Source organism: Arachis duranensis, chromosome 1, assembly GCF_000817695.3.
Source record: "Arachis duranensis cultivar V14167 chromosome 1, aradu.V14167.gnm2.J7QH, whole genome shotgun sequence".
In the NCBI taxonomy this organism is placed as follows: domain Eukaryota; kingdom Viridiplantae; phylum Streptophyta; class Magnoliopsida; order Fabales; family Fabaceae; genus Arachis; species Arachis duranensis.
In genome coordinates, this window is record NC_029772.3 from 53170118 (window position 1) to 53191338 (window position 21221).

The 21221-nt window shown below is 32.6% G+C and overlaps 1 protein-coding gene and 1 long non-coding RNA gene across 4 annotated transcripts; both read right to left on the reverse strand.

Moving 5' to 3' along the window:
- Window positions 1-7767: 7767 nt before the first annotated feature.
- On the reverse strand, window positions 7768-11409 carry LOC107490999 (uncharacterized). 3 transcript variants are annotated; one of them, XR_008000509.1, is made up of 4 exons: window positions 10222-11409; window positions 9355-10145; window positions 9120-9213; window positions 7768-8998 (listed from the first exon to the last, which is right to left on the reverse strand). It is a non-coding gene; the product is annotated as an uncharacterized LOC107490999 (long non-coding RNA). The 3 variants fall into 3 exon arrangements; XR_008010709.1 differs by having other exon boundaries at window positions 7768-9572; window positions 9823-10145; XR_008000448.1 differs by having other exon boundaries at window positions 9120-10145.
- A 332-nt stretch (window positions 11410-11741) lies between these two features.
- Window positions 11742-13069, reverse strand: LOC107491103 (monodehydroascorbate reductase-like). Its single transcript, XM_052262809.1, has 4 exons — window positions 12965-13069; window positions 12405-12456; window positions 11997-12115; window positions 11742-11903 (listed from the first exon to the last, which is right to left on the reverse strand). The coding sequence occupies exons 1-4, from the start codon at window positions 13067-13069 to the stop codon at window positions 11757-11759; spliced, it is 423 nt and encodes a 140-aa protein (XP_052118769.1). The 3' UTR covers window positions 11742-11756.
- Between the last annotated feature and the right edge of the window lie 8152 nt (window positions 13070-21221).

Sequence of the window (21221 nt, forward strand, 5' to 3'; positions counted from 1 at the left end):
ATCTCTGGTTGCTCTCTCTATGAGAGAAGATGATGTTCTCTAGAAGACAAAAAGTATCCTCATGGTATTACCGCACTGCCATGGATAAGGATGAGTTGTGGGAATTGGGTCCACAATTGTACACGGGCATTGGTTGGCGTTAAGATGCAAGGTGTGTGGCGGAGTTAGGTCGAAGGCTGAAGAACTTCCAGGAAAAGCTAATTTGGAAGTTTCACCATGAATTTTCAGCAAGGTTTCGATTTGTACCAAGGCAAAATGCTTGGAGTGGTCTAATTCCAAGTGAGTATACTTTCATGGTGGAGTATAATAGTTCTCTGAACTATGATTGTCGGTATAGACAATTGCAGCAAAGAATTGTCGGTGTTGACAATGGAAGCTGAAGATGTGTGACTATTTCAATCAAGGTGGAGATTGTTAGGATTTTGTTGAATTAGTCCCACATTGCTTAGGATAGCAAATGGAGTGGGTGGCCTAGGCTATAAATATGAGGCTAAGTTCTCCATATTTTTTGCACCAGTCGGAAACATTTAAAGCTTGTATCTGACTTTTCTTTTCCTCTATACTCTTTGATTAGAGAGTGTTGTGAGGTGTAGTTAAATATTTGCTTCGAGAGAGTGTGGGTGTACTGGGGTGCCGGTGTTAGAGAGAAAGAAGTCTATGTGTTGTAACAATTTTCACATAGTGATAATCTCTGGTTGTCATTTGACAACGGCCGTGGTTTTTTCTCCGGTAATTGGAGTTTCCACGTTAAATTCTTGTGTTGTGATTGTGTCTATTTTATTTCTTTGTCAAAGGTATTTTTTCAAAGAGAAATGGTGTATTATTCCCAACAGTATGCAACAACGACTCAGTTTGTAATTTGTATGTTGTCGATTCCTATTTTCATTAGCATTAATGTTCTATTGGAAGTTATTTTCAGGTTGGTTTTGAATTAGATACTAATATATGTAGTTTCTGAATGATGGTGATTTATTAAAATACTTTTTAATAGTTTTAATGTATATAATTTCGATGTCATATTATTCTAACAATTTTTGTGTTAATTGTGAAAAATAATTATTTTTGTTAGTGTAATGATATATAATTAGTACTATCATTAATTATTACAAATTAAATGCTAATGGGATTTCAAATATTTTAAAAATTAATTAACTGATAATTTATGCACTACTATTTGATCTCAATGAATTTTGTTAATCAATCACAACTCCTAAACCAATATTCAGAAGTTTAGTCCTTTCCTAACGAATTGTTAGCACTAGTACTAGAAGTAGTTGAATAATGCCGTTGTTTCTTTAATTTTACTTAAGTAGTGCTATATAAACGTACATTAGGAGATAAAGTAACAGACATTTATGGAAAAAGTAACACTGATTGAATGGTCATTTTCTTCAAACATGTTATTCCTCTTGTTTCTTATGAAGCCGTATAAAGGTGATCCTATAATGCAGACAAGAATAATTTCCATAGAGCTTAGTCAATTTTGAGATTGATGAGATATGACTTAACAACGCCTATTGCCTTGTGTGGAAATTCCCATGCTGCTTCGTTCTTATATATCAAGATTATTGCTCTGCCATTATTATTAAATATATCAAATATAAAAAGTTACAATATTATGGTAACATTGAGACCCAATGTAAATGGATTAACCTGGCCTAGAGTGGAGCCTCACTTTATTTAATTGATTTATCATGAGCCAAAATTGATATATTTTTATTATTAGCAAGTGTACGAAATCGCATGAAGTAATACTACGGTAAATAAATATTGTTTTCACAAGAATTAACAGATTGAAGCAAGTAACGTCCAATTAAATTTTTAATTAGATCAATTAAATCTTAGCAAGAGAAAATTGGATCGTGATGTAGAGAAAAGAACTTAAAAGAGAGAGTTAATTTTGTTTTGATTATTAGGCGAGAGAGAGAGAGCTCTTAGAGAATTAGAGATGAAATCAAGGATACCAAAATGTTAAAGGTTTTGAAGATGTTGAATTTTTTAGAAAAAGCAATTCTTGTATTTTCTTATTTTGACTCATACAAAAATCTTTTCACAACAAATTATTTAAAATCAAATTTAAATTTAAATTTTTTGATAATTTATTTCTTTTAACTTAATTAATTGTCAATTTTTTGGTCAATTAATTAAGAGAAGAGGTGAAGAACGGTTTAAATTTAAAGCTACAGAAATTTTAAAATACTATTCCTAGTCAAGTTAAAAATTATGAGAAAGAGTTTAGAGATAATTGTAATATTAAATTTTTCAAAGTAATAACAGAATCTAAAATAGAATTAGAATATTTTCTAATACTTCTACTCATTAATGATGAAGAACGAAACTCAATCTTAAAAAAGTAAAAAAGTATGAATTAAAATAAAGAAATTACTTGCATTACTAATCTATAAAAATAAAACAAAACTCTTAACTTTTAACAAGAGAGGTTTAATTACTCATGGTAGAGAAAAAAACAACTACATTATTAAAGAGGTGCTAAATGGCTCCAGTATGATTCTTCGAAAAAAGATGGTATGTGTGATCTTAAATGTGAACCTTGTTCACTTATTTATAATCTAACTTTTTAACTAATTAAAATTTAAAAACTAATTTTATCTTCCAAAGAAAAAGATAACAACTTATTTAAATTTAAATTTAATCAAATCTAAATCCTAACTACCAAATCATGTCTTTCTAGAAAAAATTGTTACTAAGTAATCATTTAAATCTTGAATCTTGAATTAAATGGAAGCTTCTTGGGAGTTGCAATTGGTACTTGGCATTGAGCTTGATGGACTGGGCACTGGACTTGGTGGACTTAGGCTTGGTGGACTTGGCGCTAGGCTTAAGGTTTTGGCACCTAGCTTGAGTGCAAGGGCACCTGGTACTTGTGAATTTGGTAGAACTGGGCGCCAGCCACCTTACCTTCTCCCAGGCACTAGAGCGCTGAACTTGGAATGGAGGAGTTGGACGCTCAAATTGGACACTACATTTGGGGATAGGGTGCTGGGCGCCAGTCCTTTGAGCTGGGCTCTGGATTTGAGTGCCCAACTTGGAGTTTAGGCACCAGACTTGGCCTCTTGAAGTCTGGTGCCACCAAACCTTGTGTTTTCTTCTGAATTTCATCCTGATTTGCTTAATTATGTCTTAAAAACTTCACTAAAAACACAATCATTCTAACAAAACTCCAAACACATGATTAGTCATCAAAACTTCACTAAAAACATAAGAACTTTGATTAAATACTAAGAAAACTAATGAAAAAGAAACTTAAAAAATAACTAAAGATCCTTAGGCATCACAATACTAAAATTAAAACTTTTCTTATTTTCAATCAAAAATAAATAAATAAATAAATAAACAGAGTTTAACTTAATAAAAAGTATTTTCAGTCGATAATCCCAACTCAGTTGGCTTAAGTTATTGGGTGAAAAAGCACCATTTGAATCTAGTCACCCAAGCCTCTCCTTGATACAATTACACTACAAGCACATAACTAAGATTTTATTTACCCAGACATTGATGCGCAGAGTCTCTTTAGACTCCAAATATTTTGTTTCAAGACAACTCTTTAATGTGGGCTTTCAATCGTTAATCCCGAGCCAGTTAGCCTAAATTATAGGGTGATGAGGCATCCTTCAAATTTAATTGTCCAAATCTCTCCTTAAAATATAAATATTACAGACACATAACTGGATTGTAGTCATTTGTGCTCAGAACTTTATTGCTTTTGAATATTTTTTATCTTTTCATACTTTTTTTTTCTTTCTCTTTTTTTTTTTCTTTGATTCAAGGATTTTTATGTTTAGCATCTCATAATATGTTTCTAGAACTTTGTTTTTAAATATTCTGTCTCCCTTCTCTTCAAGACTATTCAAATACTTTAAGTCCATAGAATATAATTATATTATTGCTGACCACCACATTTCAATAATAGAACTTTTTTGTTAATTATTCAATTCCTTTTATTAAGAGCAACTCCCTTTACAATAATGGAGTGTTTAAAGGACAGGTACAAGTAGTAAGCATTTAAAGAAAAAAAAATAAAAAATAGAAACGTCATGCATAAAAAGAAAGAAAAAAAAAGAGACAATATAAAAGAAAAAGAAAACGAAAGAAGAAAAACTAACCACCACACACAAATAAAATTACCAAGTTCATCATTCATTCCCATCTTTCTCATCCTCGATTTCGGCCATCCTCTTTGGAGATTTTGGTCGCCATCTTTGTCTTGCTAGTGCCTCCTCCCATATCCTTTGAGATACAACTTCTCTTCTACCTTGTTCCTACTCTTATTGTAGATGTTCAAAAGAGGAAATTCGCTCTGGATGTGAGCGTTGAATGGCAGTACAAAAATATGATGTTCTATCTATTATATCTAACCAGAATTGTTGGAATTCTCGATAGTACTGCTCCACATCAATCCCATGGGTTTGGGGTTGACTGGGTCCCAACTTGAGGCTCGAGTGCATGAAAAGGAGGAGAGGACGCTATTGTGGTTCTTCTTTTTGTCTGTCAAAGTCGTGTCTTCTTGTTCCTCTTTCCATTACAAAATGCTGCTGGACCTTGCTTCATTGTTTTCTATGTTCCAAGAACAAAGTATCTTCTTTTGGGTCCAATAAGGTACTAAGTTGTTTATAGTACACTTTCTAACGAGTTGATCATACATTTTTTCTTGTCACAGTGGTAGCCTCTTAGTTTTTGTAGGCAGTGGAGTTTAAGGTTTCTAGTTTCTTCATTTGTTCTAGTACATACTTTTGGTCTTGCTCATTTAAAACTTTAAAATCCTGAGTTTATAATGCATTCAACCACAATAACAATAGAGTCTTTTCTCATTAAGTGTAATTGGCTATATGGATCGTTTGATGTTATTAATCCTATCTTAAATTTATCATGCATTTGTAAAAGCTAAAACCTTATCAGCTAGCACATCTATAGAAGTTCATCCATTGGTCTTTGATAATTTGTTAGTGTCTTAGGCTCTTAGCAGAGTTGAGTGGTATCCCAAATACCCCCTTTTAAAGTTCTAGTTGAAATATTTAAGGCCCTAAGATTGTACTTTAACATAGCTTGTATTTGGACTATTCACGCCCAAAGCAAGGTCCCAACCAGCATCTCCCTGACCTAAGATTGAAGCCTCCCTTCTTCACTGCTATTTTGCACTTTTGTAGTGTCCGATCAGGTTTTTCTCTTCTTTTTCTCTACCTTCTCTAGTTTTTTTTTTTCCAAATTAATTTCTTCTTTTAAAATACACTTATTAAAAAAAAATATTGAAATGCTTTGGTAGTTCAAAGTGACTCGAATTATATTACAATTGACTATGAAGTTTTAAAATAAAGTTATTTATATTATAACTGATTCAAACCAATATAAATTGGACTGAAAATTTTTGCAATATAGAAAACAAACCATAATCTAGAATGATACAACTGATTTTGAACGTCTAGAATTGATTCTTTATCATCCAACTGGTATAGTATAAATAATCATCACTTTCTCATGTAATTTGCCCGTGGAGTGTCTTTTGGTCTGTTATCAGGTGTGTGGTACTTTGATAAAAAAAAAAACTTCTCCATGAGAAAGCTTGAAGAATGATGATAATATACTTTTCTATTTTTGTTCTTCACTGAAGTTTTGGATAGGTTTTATTATCATTATAAATGCTAGTACTTAAAACTCAAATATTATATACAATTACTTAAGACATTTTCTTGGATGTTACTATTTCAATTTTTTAAATTTTAAAACCTGCTTCTTAGATTAGATATGTAGACTTGTTATTGATATTGTGTTTAATAAAATATTTATTTTATAATAATTAATTTTAGTATATTTATATCATGTACAAATAATAATAATTATCTTTAAAAAAATAATTTGATATTTAAAAAAAAATAGGTTGTTAGCTCTAGTAAAATGAGTATAATATAATTAAAAATTGTCTTAAAGTTTTAGCGGCAATAACAATAGTAACTAAAATTAAAAACATTACAATTTTGTAATTATTTTAGTGGTTATATAAATTATCGAAAAAATAACCACAAAAAATTATAATTTTTAGTGGTTATTAGAAAGATCTTTACTAACAATTATATAATTGTCGCTAGAATCTTTTAGTGATAAAATATAAGATGACTAATGTCTAATTGTCACTAAATATATTAGTGATTATTTTTGTTCCCGCTAAAAATAAAATAAATGACCGTTAAAAATAATTTTTCTAGTGCAATTATTTTGATACCCGAACAGCAAAAAAGTTTACGAACCAAACTCTCACCTGGTTAAACAAAATTTAATCTTTATCTCAAGTAGAGACAATTTTGATTTCTTGGTTTTCATTACTACTTAGAAATTGGTGTGTATATATATTTGGTCAAATTCGATGATGTTTCTCTGATCCTATATAATATCTTAAAACCAAACATAAACATCGAAAATAAAAATCATATTTCCTACTTAATGTGTATACTCATTGCTGATGAAAGCCATATACTAACAATTAATTCTTCATGATTCATGGATTTAACTCATTTAAGACATAGGGAAAATCAGACTCTTGGTCTCCAAATTTTTGTATAATGCTTAGTTAATTAATAATAATTTCCTCATTACATACATAGAATACTTAGCTTAATACATATAAATATTTTATTTATAAGAGTGTTAATTAGAATGTACTGTCCCAGCTATGTTTGAGTTGGCTGTTGGGACAAACTGTAGTTATCATCAGTTTGACAAGACACTACCGTTAGAATATACTCAGTTATAGTATACTTAGGGTATAGTTACAGTGTATGCATGTTATCAAAAACTAATTAATTAATTAGTTGAAAGCTGTTGTTGTATACATATACAGCATACCAGTCATCTCATTGGAAACTCTCCATTATCTGGTCACGGATTATTTAATTTCCTCGACAATCAAGATGATCCAAACATACCTTTGTATCGTAACATCTAACTTGAAGGGGTAGATGGAGAATAAGTAACTTTGTTAAGATTGAAGTTTAGATTTAGGATTTAATTTGATTAATCTTATGATTAGGTTTAGATTTTATCTTTTTTTATACATACACTACCAATACTATCTTCGATCGCTCTGGCAAAGTAAAAAAAATCAAACCAATAGAACAACGCTCAATCCCTTTGGCATGCCCTTCAGGGCAGCAAAGCTGGGGTTCAGGAGAATTTTATTATCACTACAACAAATAACGGTTTTCACAATGGTCGAAAACTGTTGCCATAGATTATAAAATCGTTCTTAAAACTTTAGACAACGGTTTGGCAACGGTTGTTGACCTGTGATATATGCAGCCGTTGCCAATGTTCAGAGGCAACAGTTTTTTACTTAAGGCAACGACAACCAAAAAACCGTTGTCATAGTTACTGGTATAGGCAACGGTTTTGACAACAATTTTTAAAGAACAGTTTAGAACCGTTACTAGATAGGCAACGGTTTAATACCGTTCTCTTGCATGATGTAATAGTTTAAAATCATAACTGAATAGACAACAGTTTTAAGCTGTTGTAATTTTGTTATTCACAAAGACAACAGTTCAAAAGCGTTGCCTTTGGTGGTGTTTTTTCGACAACGGTTTTAATACCATTGCCTTTTGTGACTTTTGACAACGGTTTTTTGTAATTATATAATTCTTTATTTACAATAGTTTTCTTATATTGCATTGAAATTATTTTCAACTATTTTTTTTAGTGTCAATAAATAACCTTAACTATTTGAATCAAATTACTAAAGAAAACTAATTGAACATTTACCATAAAAAATAAATAATTATATATTTAGTGAACTAAAAAATTCCAGATGCAGTATAATTTTATCAATGTCGGTTACAAGTAAAAAGGGTGGATCTTTCACTCAGTATCGAAGAGTTTGAACTAAGATTTTCACATGAAAGGTAAGCTTCAGAAATGCCAACCCTAAAAAGGAATTCAATCCTCTAAAGAGTTTTATTAATACTGGCAGCGAAAATGTCTAGGCAGCAAGAAAGAATTCTCCCAATAGTTTAATTTCTCTATCCAAGTGCATATTTTCAAAAAACAGAACCTGCAAACAACAAGGAACACAAGCTTTTTAACTGGGAAAAAAAATGAAGCCTTTTGAATAAAAAAGATACAAAACTAAAGAACAATGGCATGCATATAACACGTGCTAGATTCAGACTTTTACTCCAATCAACTTTTTCTCAATAAGAATATGTTTGAGCATACTTCAAAAAGGTTGCAGAATAATTTATAGACAAACATGAAAAGATATGCTCAGAACATTATTTTTCTCATGTTAATGATGAAATATCATTGAAATAGACCAATGAGGAGTATTAAGAATAATGAAGAAAATAAATCAATGAATAAACAAACAAAGTGGACAGTCTTAGTAGCCAGAAAATTTAAATTTGAACTAACTTAGAACACGACGAAGACGCTGCCAACCACAACGATGACATCACTAGGAGAAGACGACAATAGCGGCACTGTGAAAAGACAACACAATTCAATTCACACACTTCCGCAATCCACATTCAATTCAAGAAGGAAAAAAAAGAGTTCTCATAAACAAAAGAACAAATCAAACAGCAATTTCAAGAACAAATTTAGAAAGAAAACCCTAAAGGCTTCGTATACTTTATCTTTATCTTTTCTACAAAGATCTCTAATCTATAAGAAAAACTAACACAAATTTCATTGCAACCCTTTGTTTGGTCTTTGAATCACAATAGAAATTTCGCCCCCAAAAACTCAAAAGCAATGAGAAACAAGATATTAAAATGGTGAAGTCAATTTTTCCCATAACCTTGTATTTTAGCACAAATTTAAAGCACACTCACCATTTTTCTTTAACTAGCATAATGTCTTCGCAAGTAAGGTAAAGAGTCATTACATACCTCATTGTCGGGTGAACAAATTATAAGCACTGCCTGAGCAATACTCTGCTTTGCTCCATTGCTTACCACAATTTGATCAGGAGTTTATGTAATTCCATTCTCCTCTGCAATAAAAATTTAGGAAAATTGTCAAAAGCCACATAAGCCCCCATCTAAAAAAATCAGTAAAAAAAATTAACAAAAGTAACCAAAACACAAAAACTTGAAGTGCATAAATTAGCTAACCCTTCAACTTATGATAAATCGCTCTACATAATTCAAATGTTCCGGCATTAGGGGTGTACCGTGTGTATCCTTCGCGAATAGCCTTAATCCCAGCCTACCATACTCACCACACATCAATCAAACATACACATGATCATTACTTCATGATCATAATTTCATTATCATACACCTTAATCAAAAAGCAAAAATGTGCAGCAATAAAAGTACAATTCACACAAAATAAAATAAAATTCACCTCAGCTATGAGGGCATGTGTATCGAAATTAGGTTCTCCTGCGGCCAAGCGAATAATCAGCACTCTGGCTTTGACAAGAGCAGTGGTCTGGTCACTTATGGAAACAGTCTTCGACAAGAACATAGTAGAACAGATATTGAGCAAAAGGGGGAACAACGCTAATCGGTGGAACAGAGCTGGCACCACGGCAAACCACTCTAACCCAATAATTGAATAATCTTAACAGTCAAAATTATTCAATAATTATTCAACCCAGTAACAAGAAAATGAAGTAACAACAACAAAGTTCAGTAGTTCACAACTTAACTAACAATAATTATTCACAATTATTCAACAAAGTTCAATTCAGTAACTTCAGTTCTTAGTTCACAGAAAAATCAAAATTCAAAATCACATATCATAGTTCACAGTTCATAGTTTACAGTTCACAAAATCAAAAAATTATTCAATTATATTTAAAAAAATTACCTAGAAGCTAGAAGAAGCCTTCAACAGAGCACGCAAGAGGAGACAGAGACACGGAGACAAAGAGCACTTTCAAACGGGACAGTGGCAGCATTGGAACATAGCTAGCGCTAGCGGCGGCATGGCTGTACGATGGAAGGGAAGATAGGTTGCAATGGCTGCTGCACGATAGAGGGGAAGTGAGGGAGCAGGCGGTGGCTGTTCAAAGTTCCACGGTGGCGATAGCAGGCAATGGCTAGACGAAATTGAGGGATGACTAGGAGCTTGATAAGAGGAGCCCTGAACTGAGTGTGAGAGAGGCGTTCTGGATTTGGATTGAGTGGATTCTGGACGATGGAGTTTGGTTAGGGCTGAGTTAGTGTGCAACATAATGAAACGACCACGTTTGTTAGATAAGCTAACCTGGTGACCAACGACGGTGACACAGATGATCATTTTCTCCGGTGAATTACAGACGTTGTCTTCCTTCCTTGTCCAACGCCGTCCTCTCCTCATTCCTCTTTTCTTCTACCCCTTCGATCCCTTTCTCTTCTCTCGTACTCTGTTTGTTCTTTTTTTCCTTTGTCCGTGAGTGGCTAAGTAAGGATAAGGAGTAAATACCATAGTCGTCCCTGAGATTCACGTAAATACTCATAATAATTCTTAAGATTTCGATTTCTCCATTGTAGTCTTTTAGATAGAGCTCCGAGCACTCAAAGTGGTCCCTAGCCATATTTCAGGTGATGAGTCATCACCGGAGTGCTGACGTGGCCTCGGATTACCATGCTGGAGGGTCTAACGGCTAGCTGAGCTGGCTAATTTCCAATTTGTACCCATGTTGGTCCTTCGTATTATATGTAACCCTAAATCCCCAAATTTTCATATAATTCATCTCCTCTTCGTCTTCATCTCTTCTTCGTCTTCATCTCTTCACCACCTTCCCAGCCATCTGTAGCATCATCATAAACAGAACAATGTCATAGTTAAAGGAGAATAATGCCATTCAGTTCCTAAAAGAAGCAATCTAGGAATACTGAGGGTCAAGCATATCAGAAAATGACAAAACAAAAAGTAACAAACCATTCTCCAAACCAAGTCTTCAGGACCCAATGGTTGAGCTGGACTAGAATACAGGAAATGCCTTTAGTAATGGAAAACAAAATAAAAGCAATTAATGCCAAATAGGAAAGCAAGACAATGAACTAAATATCAATTTTAGAAAAATAACAAATATGCAGGGCGATTAGTGGTTATATTGCACGGGGCATAAATTATGCTTAAACTTGCCATTGGCATTGGGAAACAGTAGAAAGTTTTTGCAAGGTTTCAGCAGCAAAAGACTGTACATAACCCAGAACACAAACCTTGGAAAGATTTTGTTGCATTTCTTTTATGCAAGCAGCACTAATGCCTTTCAAAAAATTTAGAAGCCAACCTAAAGAATTTGAGGTACACATTGGACCATAAACTATTTGGAAGAGGAGTTTCATGGTTTCCCCTCCTATAAGGATCAATGCAGTTGCAATTCCTACTGATAAATAAATAGTTGAAAAGAGAACAAGCCACACCCCCAATCTTTCACCTGAAAAAGCAAGGTTGAAACCTTTTCAAATCATGCAATGATAGTTTTAGGACTGTTATATGCATATGAATCTTCAATTAACTTGGTTTGAGTATCCAACATCGCTTTTGAGGATCAATTATATGTAAAGCATTCTTGCATTGTTAATTATGCAACTTTACATAACAATGTGATATAATAAATAAACTATATCAAATAAACTCAACAAATATAGTGAATCCAATAGCAACTGTTCCTTTAATAATATTGACCCCTTTTTCACATAGTATCCCTCGTAAAAAGCAGCTATGCCAGATGTAAAAAGTCTTGGCACTGCAACATCAGATTATAATGCACTTCTTTAAAAACAATATGGCATGAAAAGAAATAGTTATAACTATCCACTTCCAACAACAACCACAGCTTTGCCATTCTTCTTTGCTTTAATTGCTTCGTATAGTTTATCAGCATCATCAACTTCCCTCAAGTAAAAGATGTTTTTGGCATCAGCTCCTTGAACACCAAAATCACTCAACCTTATAACCTGCAAACAAATACAAATTATTAGCAAGACCAAAAAAATGAAGAAATGAGTACAATACAAGATATATCCTCTAATATTCTCAAGGATCCTTACAGTTGAGCCGGTTGCAATCAACAAAATCTGGTAACTGAATGTTTCTCCTCCTGCACTTGTCAGAAATTTTGCCGCAAGGTCTGCTTTCACTATTTCTGTGCTAAGAATAAACTCTATACCTGCAATCAAACATTTAAATTTACATTTGAAAAATCATGTTAAGGACTATTTTTCTAATTTACTCTTGTTTTCACTTAGCATGAGAGCCTAGCTGTCCTTAAAACTATCCAATAATTATGCTGAACCAAACGTAATAACCACCTTTCTCATTGTACTACTCAGGAAGCAATCTTTCTCTTCCACTTCCAACACAAACATGGAAACCAGGAAGTCTAGCAGGGGCTGCAAAATCCAATTGTCACATCAGGATAATTATAGCATAGAGGGAGAGAGAATACCACAACTTACACTCAGGAAGAAGGTAAGCCTTGCTTAGTACAGGACATTCATAAGGTGCTACCTACAGAAAATACAAAAAGAAAATACAAAGGAACATGTATTAAGACAAAATGTATAGAAAGCCTATTAATGCATTTAAAAAAAATAATCACCACAAAAAAAATATATTTTTCCAATCCTGTATACAACTCCCTGTTTCATCCCTATTTCATTCGGGTTAAATAGAGCAACCCCACAAACCCCAGCCAGCCTTCAAACCCTGGACACTACAATAACACCAAAACTCCAGAACATCAACTATACTAACAACTTGCATATCATTAACCAACACTGTATTGAAAATGTAAAGTAAAAAAAAAGTTTACCTTGAGTCCGATCACAAAGTCAGAACCTTGTGCTTATGATGAAGGAGGGGAAGAACGATAACAACTTTTGATCAGATTATTTCTTCTCTCAAATTTTCCTAAACCCAGCGAATACAACCCTATGGCTACGCCATTAATGGGGAGATGAAGAAGAAGTCAGAGGGTGGAAGAAGAAGAGATAAGTGAAGTGAAATGTTTGTGTACGGCGTCGTTTTTGGCTTTCAAGGGCGCCAAACCCAAAACGACGACGTTTTGGACCCCTCCCACGTGGCAATCCGAATCCACGTCAGCACTCTGGTGATGAGTCATCGCCTGAAACATGGCCAGGGACCAGTTTGAGTGCTCGGAGCTCTATCTGGAGAACTATAATGAGGAAATCGGGATCTTAGGGATTATTATGGGTATTTGCGTGAATCTCAAGGACGACTATGGGTATTTACTCAAGGATAAGGTTATGTATGTTTAATACTTTAATTTGGAAATTAGGATAAGGTTAGGGTTAAGTAAAATAAAAAGTAAAAATAGAATGAAGATTTTAATTTTAATAAAATTATAAAGAAGAATAGTAATTTATAATTAAATTTATTATAATAAAATTATTTTAAAAGATTAGTTTTGTATTTTGTACTGGAAGGAGGTTGTTGAAATATTTTTGAAGTGCTAAAAAATATTATGTTAAATTTTGGAGTGAGAATGAAATAAAAAATATATAATATTTGTTATATGTTTATAACAATACTTTTTTAGTGTTCTATAAATTTAGTATTTATGGTGAAAATTATTTAAATTTGTATAATTATTTATAATTATTTTTATATGTATCTTTTAATTTGTGTAATTATTTAAATAATATTAGAAAATTATTTTTAATAAAAAAATTGATGTAATGGTTATAAAACCGTTCTTTAAAATAGTCAAAGAGAACGGTTTTATTTTTATTGCTATAATGTAGTGAAAAATTGAACTTCAATAGCAACATTATAAAAACCATTCTCTAAGACCATCTAATAGAACGGTTTTAAAGTATCACCATTTTGGCAACGGTTTTTATGCGTATCCTTTGTACAAATATTTAAACAACAATAAAAAACCGTTGCCTAAAAACAAATCATTGTAACGGTTATAAAATCGTTTTTAAAAATATTCAAAGAGAACGGTTTTATTTTGTTGCTTTAACGTAGTGAAAAATTGAACTTCAACAGCAACACTTTAAAAAACCGTTGTCTAAAATCGTCTAAGAGAACGATTTTAAGGCGTTACAAATTTTAGCGTTGCTAAAGCCCATATTTGTGGTAGTGTTACTCTCAAGTGTTATCAAGTATTAAACAAGCTTAGTTTTATCTCTGTCATTTTGTTATATATAATTGGTTATGATTGTACTTGCTTTATAGAAGAAGAAAAAAATTGATCTATCAGAAAAATTTATGACAACAAAGGTGAATTTTTATGGGGGAAGTCAACATCTAAGTCAACTAACTTAAACAACTATTCTATTTAATAATTAATTTTAAAATTTTTTAAAAATTAAAATTTGAATAATTAGGATTAATTAGATTTTGAATAATTAGGATTAGAAAAATAACCTCCACACAAATCCTAATCATTCTCTTTCAAGCCCTGTCGTCGCTCCTAACCACACGCTGCGCTGCTTCGTCATGCCTCCAACGTCTCTCCGTGCCACCGCGTTGTTGTTCCCGTTTGCAGCCACAAAAGAAACATCTGCAAATACAGAAAAAAAACATTCAAATGCCTAGAAAAAACATCCGTTAATATCGAAAAGAAACATCTAAATACCTCATAAGAAAAACCATCCACTAATGCAAAAAAGAAATATCTAAATAAGCACAGAAGAAACATCCAAATGAGCTGCAAAGAAACATCTAATTCCATATCAACGTAGGACTTCTGATCGACAACCGGCGGTTGGCCTAGCGTCGAGGTGGCAACGATTTGGAGAGCGTTTTATGGCAGTGCTACTGCGGCGGGTTTCAAAGGTTCTTCGATGCAGAGGAGATGTGGTTGGTTTGTAGAAGGTAGTAATCAACGACTGTCTCAGGACGTGTGGTGTAACAACACTGTGGTGGGGTGGCACGGCGGTTGAGCCAAGTGGAGCTGTGGAGACGACAGTGTACGGTGCTGATATGGAAGTGAAAAGAAAGAGGAAGAGTGTCCTTGCAGTGACGAGAGCTCCTTGTTAAAGTCATCTTCGAAAACGAGAGGTGACATATTATCTGTTGCAACAAAAGTTGGCACTAGTTGGGAAGGGGGCGTGACGCGGAGGTAATGGCGTGAGTGGGACTGTAGGAGTGGTAGAAAAAGGTAAATTAAGATTAAATTTGAGTAATATTGTGGAGTGTTTTTTTGTGTTATTGGATCATTTGTTATGATCCATATTGTAATTGACAGAAACTAATTAATATTCTAATTAATTACCTAGCAAAATTACTTATGAGGATGAGAAGTCTGAGTTCATATAAATGAGTTATACAAGAAAATAAGATAGTTAATTAGATTGATAGATGGAATGTATAATGCAAATCTTAGCAGAAAAAGCGATTATAATTGTAATTAAATGCAAGATAAAATGACATGGTAAAATTCTGAAACTCTAAATAATCTTTAAAAGATTCATGTTACTAACAATGACCATCAGAGAAGGGGATTCTTCCATGGGATAATATAACAAGTTCTACAAACAAAATAATAAAAGATGAAATCAACTTAAGTCAATCGGTAGTTAATTTACTCATTTATTTAAATAAGTGTTAAAGATTTAAATTTTATTTTATATATGCAGTAATTTATTAGTCAGTAATAATTTTTAAATGAAGCATAAATTTTTATTAGTTCTTGACTGTAAGATTAGAAAATATAGTGAGAAATAAATAAATATGATAGATGTACTAATATATATTAATCACTAATGATAAATATAATATGTGTGCATGCGTGTTGATGAGAAAAACCTAATACTTATGGATACTGATACGTACACCAAATCGTCCAAATAATACCATAGTGAGTGAATATCATTTCCATAAGAATTAATCGATAAGCAAACAAATATCTGATTGAATATAATTAAATCAATTAAACCTAGACTATTGAAGGTTGGAACCGTGTCTTGCTTGGACTTTGAATGCTTGGATAATTATGGAAGCAATGATAAACGTGTAATTAAACGTGAGAAAACAGAGATTGAGAACGTCAAGAGTTTAGAGATGTTTATTTTTTAGGAATATTAAACCTTATTTTATCTATTTTGATGCATGCAAAGATCTTTTCACGACAAATCATAAATAATTAAATTCTAATTCATTGGCGATTCAATTTATCTTTAATTAATTAATCACCAATTCTTTGGTCAACCGATTAAGAAAAGAGGTTTATCACAATTTAAATTTATTTTTAAATAAGATTCAAAAGTATGTAGTTCTAGTTCAAATTATATATCATGTATTCAAAACTAGTTCTAAACAATTGAGAATTATAAGAAAGAAACATCGCACATTCTTTAAAATACTATTCATAGTCAAATAAAAAAGTCATGAGAAAGAGTTTTCAAGCTTAATTCTGATATTAAATTTTCTAAAGTAATAACAGAATTCAAACCAGAATTAGAATATTTTCCAATACTTCTAACCTTTAAAGAATGAAGAACAAAAACTCAATCTTGAAAATAGATCAATAGATAACCTCAAAACAAAATAAAATTTAGATCAATAATCCATGAAAAAGTAAACAGAGCTCCTAACCCTAAACAAGAGGAATTAGTTACTCATGGAGAAAGATGAAAACAATGCTGAAAGGACTCGGCTAGGGTTCCGAACTCCTTTTCTTTGAACCATGTTCAATTATTTATATCTTAGGTTTACCCAAAATTCAAATTCAAACTAAATCTTTATCTTATCTTTTAAGAAGAATAAAATAATTATTAACAATAATTCAAATTCTAATTAGAACTACTTTTTAAATCAAATCCTATCTTAACAGAATCTTCCATAACCTTGAGCTAACTTGCATCTCTAGGAGAGTAGGCCTTGATTAGCGTTGCACTTGGGCTTGTGGCGTGGCACGCCAACTTTTCATGGGCTTCAAGCCGTTGCACGCCCGGACTTGGCGTGGCATGTTAACTCTTGACACAGTCGCTACAAGCACATAACTAGGGTTTTTTTTTTCGGACATCGATACCCAGAGCCTCTTTGGACTTCTAAATATATTTTTCAAAGTGACTCTTTATCATGGGCTTTTAATTGATAATCTCAAGCCAGTTGGTCCAAATTATCGAGTGACGAGGCACCTCTCGGATTTAATCACCCAGTTGGTCCAAACAATATGAGTCATTCCTTGGCTTTGAGGAATATCCCATGTAGTTTATATTACTTCTCTCTGAGTAGCTTACACTGTTTTTGATCTATTTGTTGTGTGAGTGAGAAAAGTTGTTGAATCATGAGTTTATTGCGTGATAGGATTTCGTCCATAGTATTTGACTCCATTGTTCCTTGGATACACAAACAAAGAAAATTCAAACGCATCTTATGGAATAAAGAACAACAACGAAGAAAAAAAAAGAAAAATTCAACATAATAAAATAATAATAATAAAACGTAAAAAAAAAAAGAAAAAAAACAAACAAAATCAAAGTTAGTGATTTAACTGGACGTATGCTGTCAATTTCAATTAATTTTTGGCAACGGTGCCAAAAACTTGATAAGCGAAACCAAATGCTCACGGATACTGGCAAGTGCACCAGATCGTTCAGGTAAGACCACAGTGAATGGATATCGTTCCCATGAGAATTAATGAATTGAGCAAGCAAATATCGGATTGAATTGTTAATTAAATCAATTGAACCTGGACTATGGAAGGGTGGAACCATGTCTTGCTTGGACTTTGAATGCTTGGATGATTATGGAAGTAGTGATGAATGTGTAATTAATTATGAGAAAACAATGATTGAGAATGTCAAGGATTTGGAGATATTTATTTTTCAGGAAGATTAAACCTTATGTTTATTAAATTTGATGCATGCAAAGATCTTTTCACGGAAAATCATAGATAATTAAGTTTCAATTCCTTGGCAATTCAATTGATCTAATTAATCAATCACCAATTCCTTGGTCAACCAATTAAGAAAATAGGTTTAGCATAATTCTAATTTATTTTCAAATAAGATTCAAAAGTAGTTCTAGTTCAAATTATATGTTATGTGTTCAAAACTACTCCCAAGCAATTGAGAATTACAAGAAAGAAACGTCGCATACTCTTTAAAATATTATTCCTAGTCAAATCAAAAAGTCATGAGAAAGATTTTTCAAGCTTAATTACGATATTAAATTTTCCAAAGTAATCACAAAATTCAAAATTGAATTAGAATATTTTTCAATACTTCTAACCTTTAAAGAATGAAGAACAAAAAATCAATCTTGAAAATAGATCAATGCATAACCTCAAAATAAAATAAAACTTAGATTGATAATCCATGAAAAAGTAAACAGAGCTCCTAACCCTTAATAAGAGGAATTATTTACTTATGGAGAAAGATGAAAACAATGCTAAAAGGACTCGGTGATAAACCACAATTTTATGGTTTATCTTGTGTCTAATTTGGTGGATTTTACCAACTTTTTCTACATTTATTCAATGAAATAGCATGGTTTTATATTTCTCCCTAATTTGTGCCTAATGATTGAAAACATGCTTTTTAGGCCTTAAAATTGCTAATTTTAATTCACTTTAATTCCATTCGATGCCTTGATATGTTTGTTGAGTGATTTCAGGCTTATGAGGCAAGGATTGGATGGAAGAAGTGAAGAGAAAAGCATGCAAAGTTTAGAACTCATGAAGAAATGAGCATTTGGAGGATTCATGGCCACGCGCACACGTCATCCATGCATACGCGTGAGAAGAAATTTTTCCAAGCACCGCGCACGCACTAACCACGTGGACGCGTGATGTTGATCACGTGACCTCATTAAAGTGAATACGCTAGGGGCGATTTCTAAGCCATCCAGGACCAAGTCTAACTCATTTCTAATGCTTTTGAACCCAAGGATTGAAGGGGGATGAACTAAGTAGTCATAGTTGAGTTTTCACTATGCTTTAGAATAGGTTTCTAGAGAGAGAAGCTCTCTCTTCTCTCTAGAATTAGGTTAGATTTTGGTTAGAATTCTCTTAGATCTAGGATTTAATTCTTGCTTTGATTTAGCTTTCCCTTTTAATTTCTTATTCTCACATCTTTACTCTTTTGGTTTCATTTGCAATTTCCTTCATTTTGTTCCTTTATATTCATGACTCTTGTTAGTTTTAATTTCCTTTAATGCAATTCATGTTTTATGTTAGTTTATGTTTAATTGAATTGTTATTGTTATTTTCTTGCTTTGGGTAGTTATAGATTTATATTTCTTGCAATTTTAATATGCTTTCCTTTTATGTCTTCCAAGTGTTTGATAAAATTCTTGGTTGGATTTTAGAATAGAATTTTGTGTTCTTGGCTTGGGTTGGTAACATGGGTGACCTAGAGTTACTAATGTCCAAGTAATTGATAATTTGTTACCATTAACTTTAGTCCTTCACAAAATCAATTAGTGAGGTGGCTAGGACTTATGGACTAGGATCCATTAAAATCTCTTGACTTTCCTATAATCTTAGGGATGACAAAATGGGAGTGATCCTTGCAATTATTATATTGGGTTAGTAACAAGGATAGTGATCCTTAACCATCAACCCTTGCCAAGACCTTTTTACCATTTGAGTTTTCTTTACTTTGTTGTTATTTACTTTCTTGTCTTTTATTCCAAAACCACAAAAGAAGTACATCATAACCAATAATAAACACATTTTCATGCAATTTCTTGAGAGACGACCTGAGGTTTAAATACTTCGGTTATTTTTATTGGGGTTTGTTGTTGTGACAAACAAATTAAACTTTGATTGAGGATTAATTGTTGGTTTGGAACTATACTTGCAACGAAATTATTTTGTGAAATTCTTAACCGACAATTATCTTACATCACTTGGCTAGGGCTCTGAACTCCTTTTCTGTGAACCATGTTCACTGATTTATATCCTAGATTTACCTAAAATTCTAATTCAAATTAAATCTTTATCTTATCTTTTAAGAAGAAAAAAATATTTATTAACAATAATTCAAATTCTAATTAAAACTAATTCAAATCAAATTCTATCTTAATAGAATCTTCTATAACCTTAAGCTAACTTGCATCTCTGGGAGAGTGGGCCTTTGACGGCATTGCATTTGGGCTTGTAGCGAGGCACGCCAACTTATTGTGGACTTCAAGGCGTTGTACGCTTAGGATTGGCGTGGCACTCCAACTCTTGCATGGCTTTTCAGGGCTTTAAATGCCATGTGCTTGGCGTTGTATGTCACTCCATTTTCTTGCCTTTGAATGATGCTTCCTTTGGTCTTTGGTTTTCTTATCTTCACCTGTATTTCTTTGAAAGTACTTAAAAAAACATATTACAACAGAAAATACCTCAAATCAATCAGTTTGTATGAAAAAAACTGTAATTATCTCTCTGAAAATATGAAAAGAATACAAGAAAAACTATTAATGATACGGACGCATCATGTGTGTGAAAATTTCTCCAAAATAATTGGTTGAATTTACCATTAGCCATTAACGTTTGTGGGTATCATATAGAATGGCATTTTAAGAGGAAAAATAGATACCGTAATAAATTAAATTATAAATAGTGATCGAGCTTCAGTAATACTTATTAAGGATAACGTTGTAATTAATCAATGTTGAGAGTAGTTAGCCTATTATAGCTAGTTTATTAGTATTTTAAGAGTTAGTCCAGTTAGTTTGCATAATGTAGCTTCTCTGCATATCACTACTATATATATTGGTTAATTGCTATGCTCTATAACTAACTCTTTTACACATTAGGTCATCCATAACATACTGTTATTCTTCTTTAGTTACTCTATTTCCTTTCTTCTTCTATTCTCTTGCACGCTAAGTGATGAGCGGATAATTTATACGCTTTTTGGCATTGTTTTTAGGTTATTTTTAGTAAGTTTGAGCTACTTTTAGGGATGTTTTCATTAGTTTTTATGTTAAATTCACATTTCTGGACTTTACTATGAGTTTGTGTGTTTTTCTGTGATTTCAGGTAATTTCTGGTTGAAATTGAGGGACTTGAGCAAAACTCTGAAAAAGGCTGACAAAAGGACTGCTGATGCTGTTGGAATCTGACCTCCCTGCACTCGAAATGGATTTTCTGGAGCTACAGAACTCCAAATGGCGCGCTCTCAACGGCGTTGGAAAGTAGACATCCAGAGCTTTCCAGCAATATATAATAGTCCATACTTTATTCGGAAATTAACGACGTAACTTGGCGTTGAACGCCATGTTCATGCTGCTGTCTAGAGTTAAACGCCAGAAAAACGTCATAATCCGGAGTTGAACGCCCAAAACACGTTATAACTTGGAGT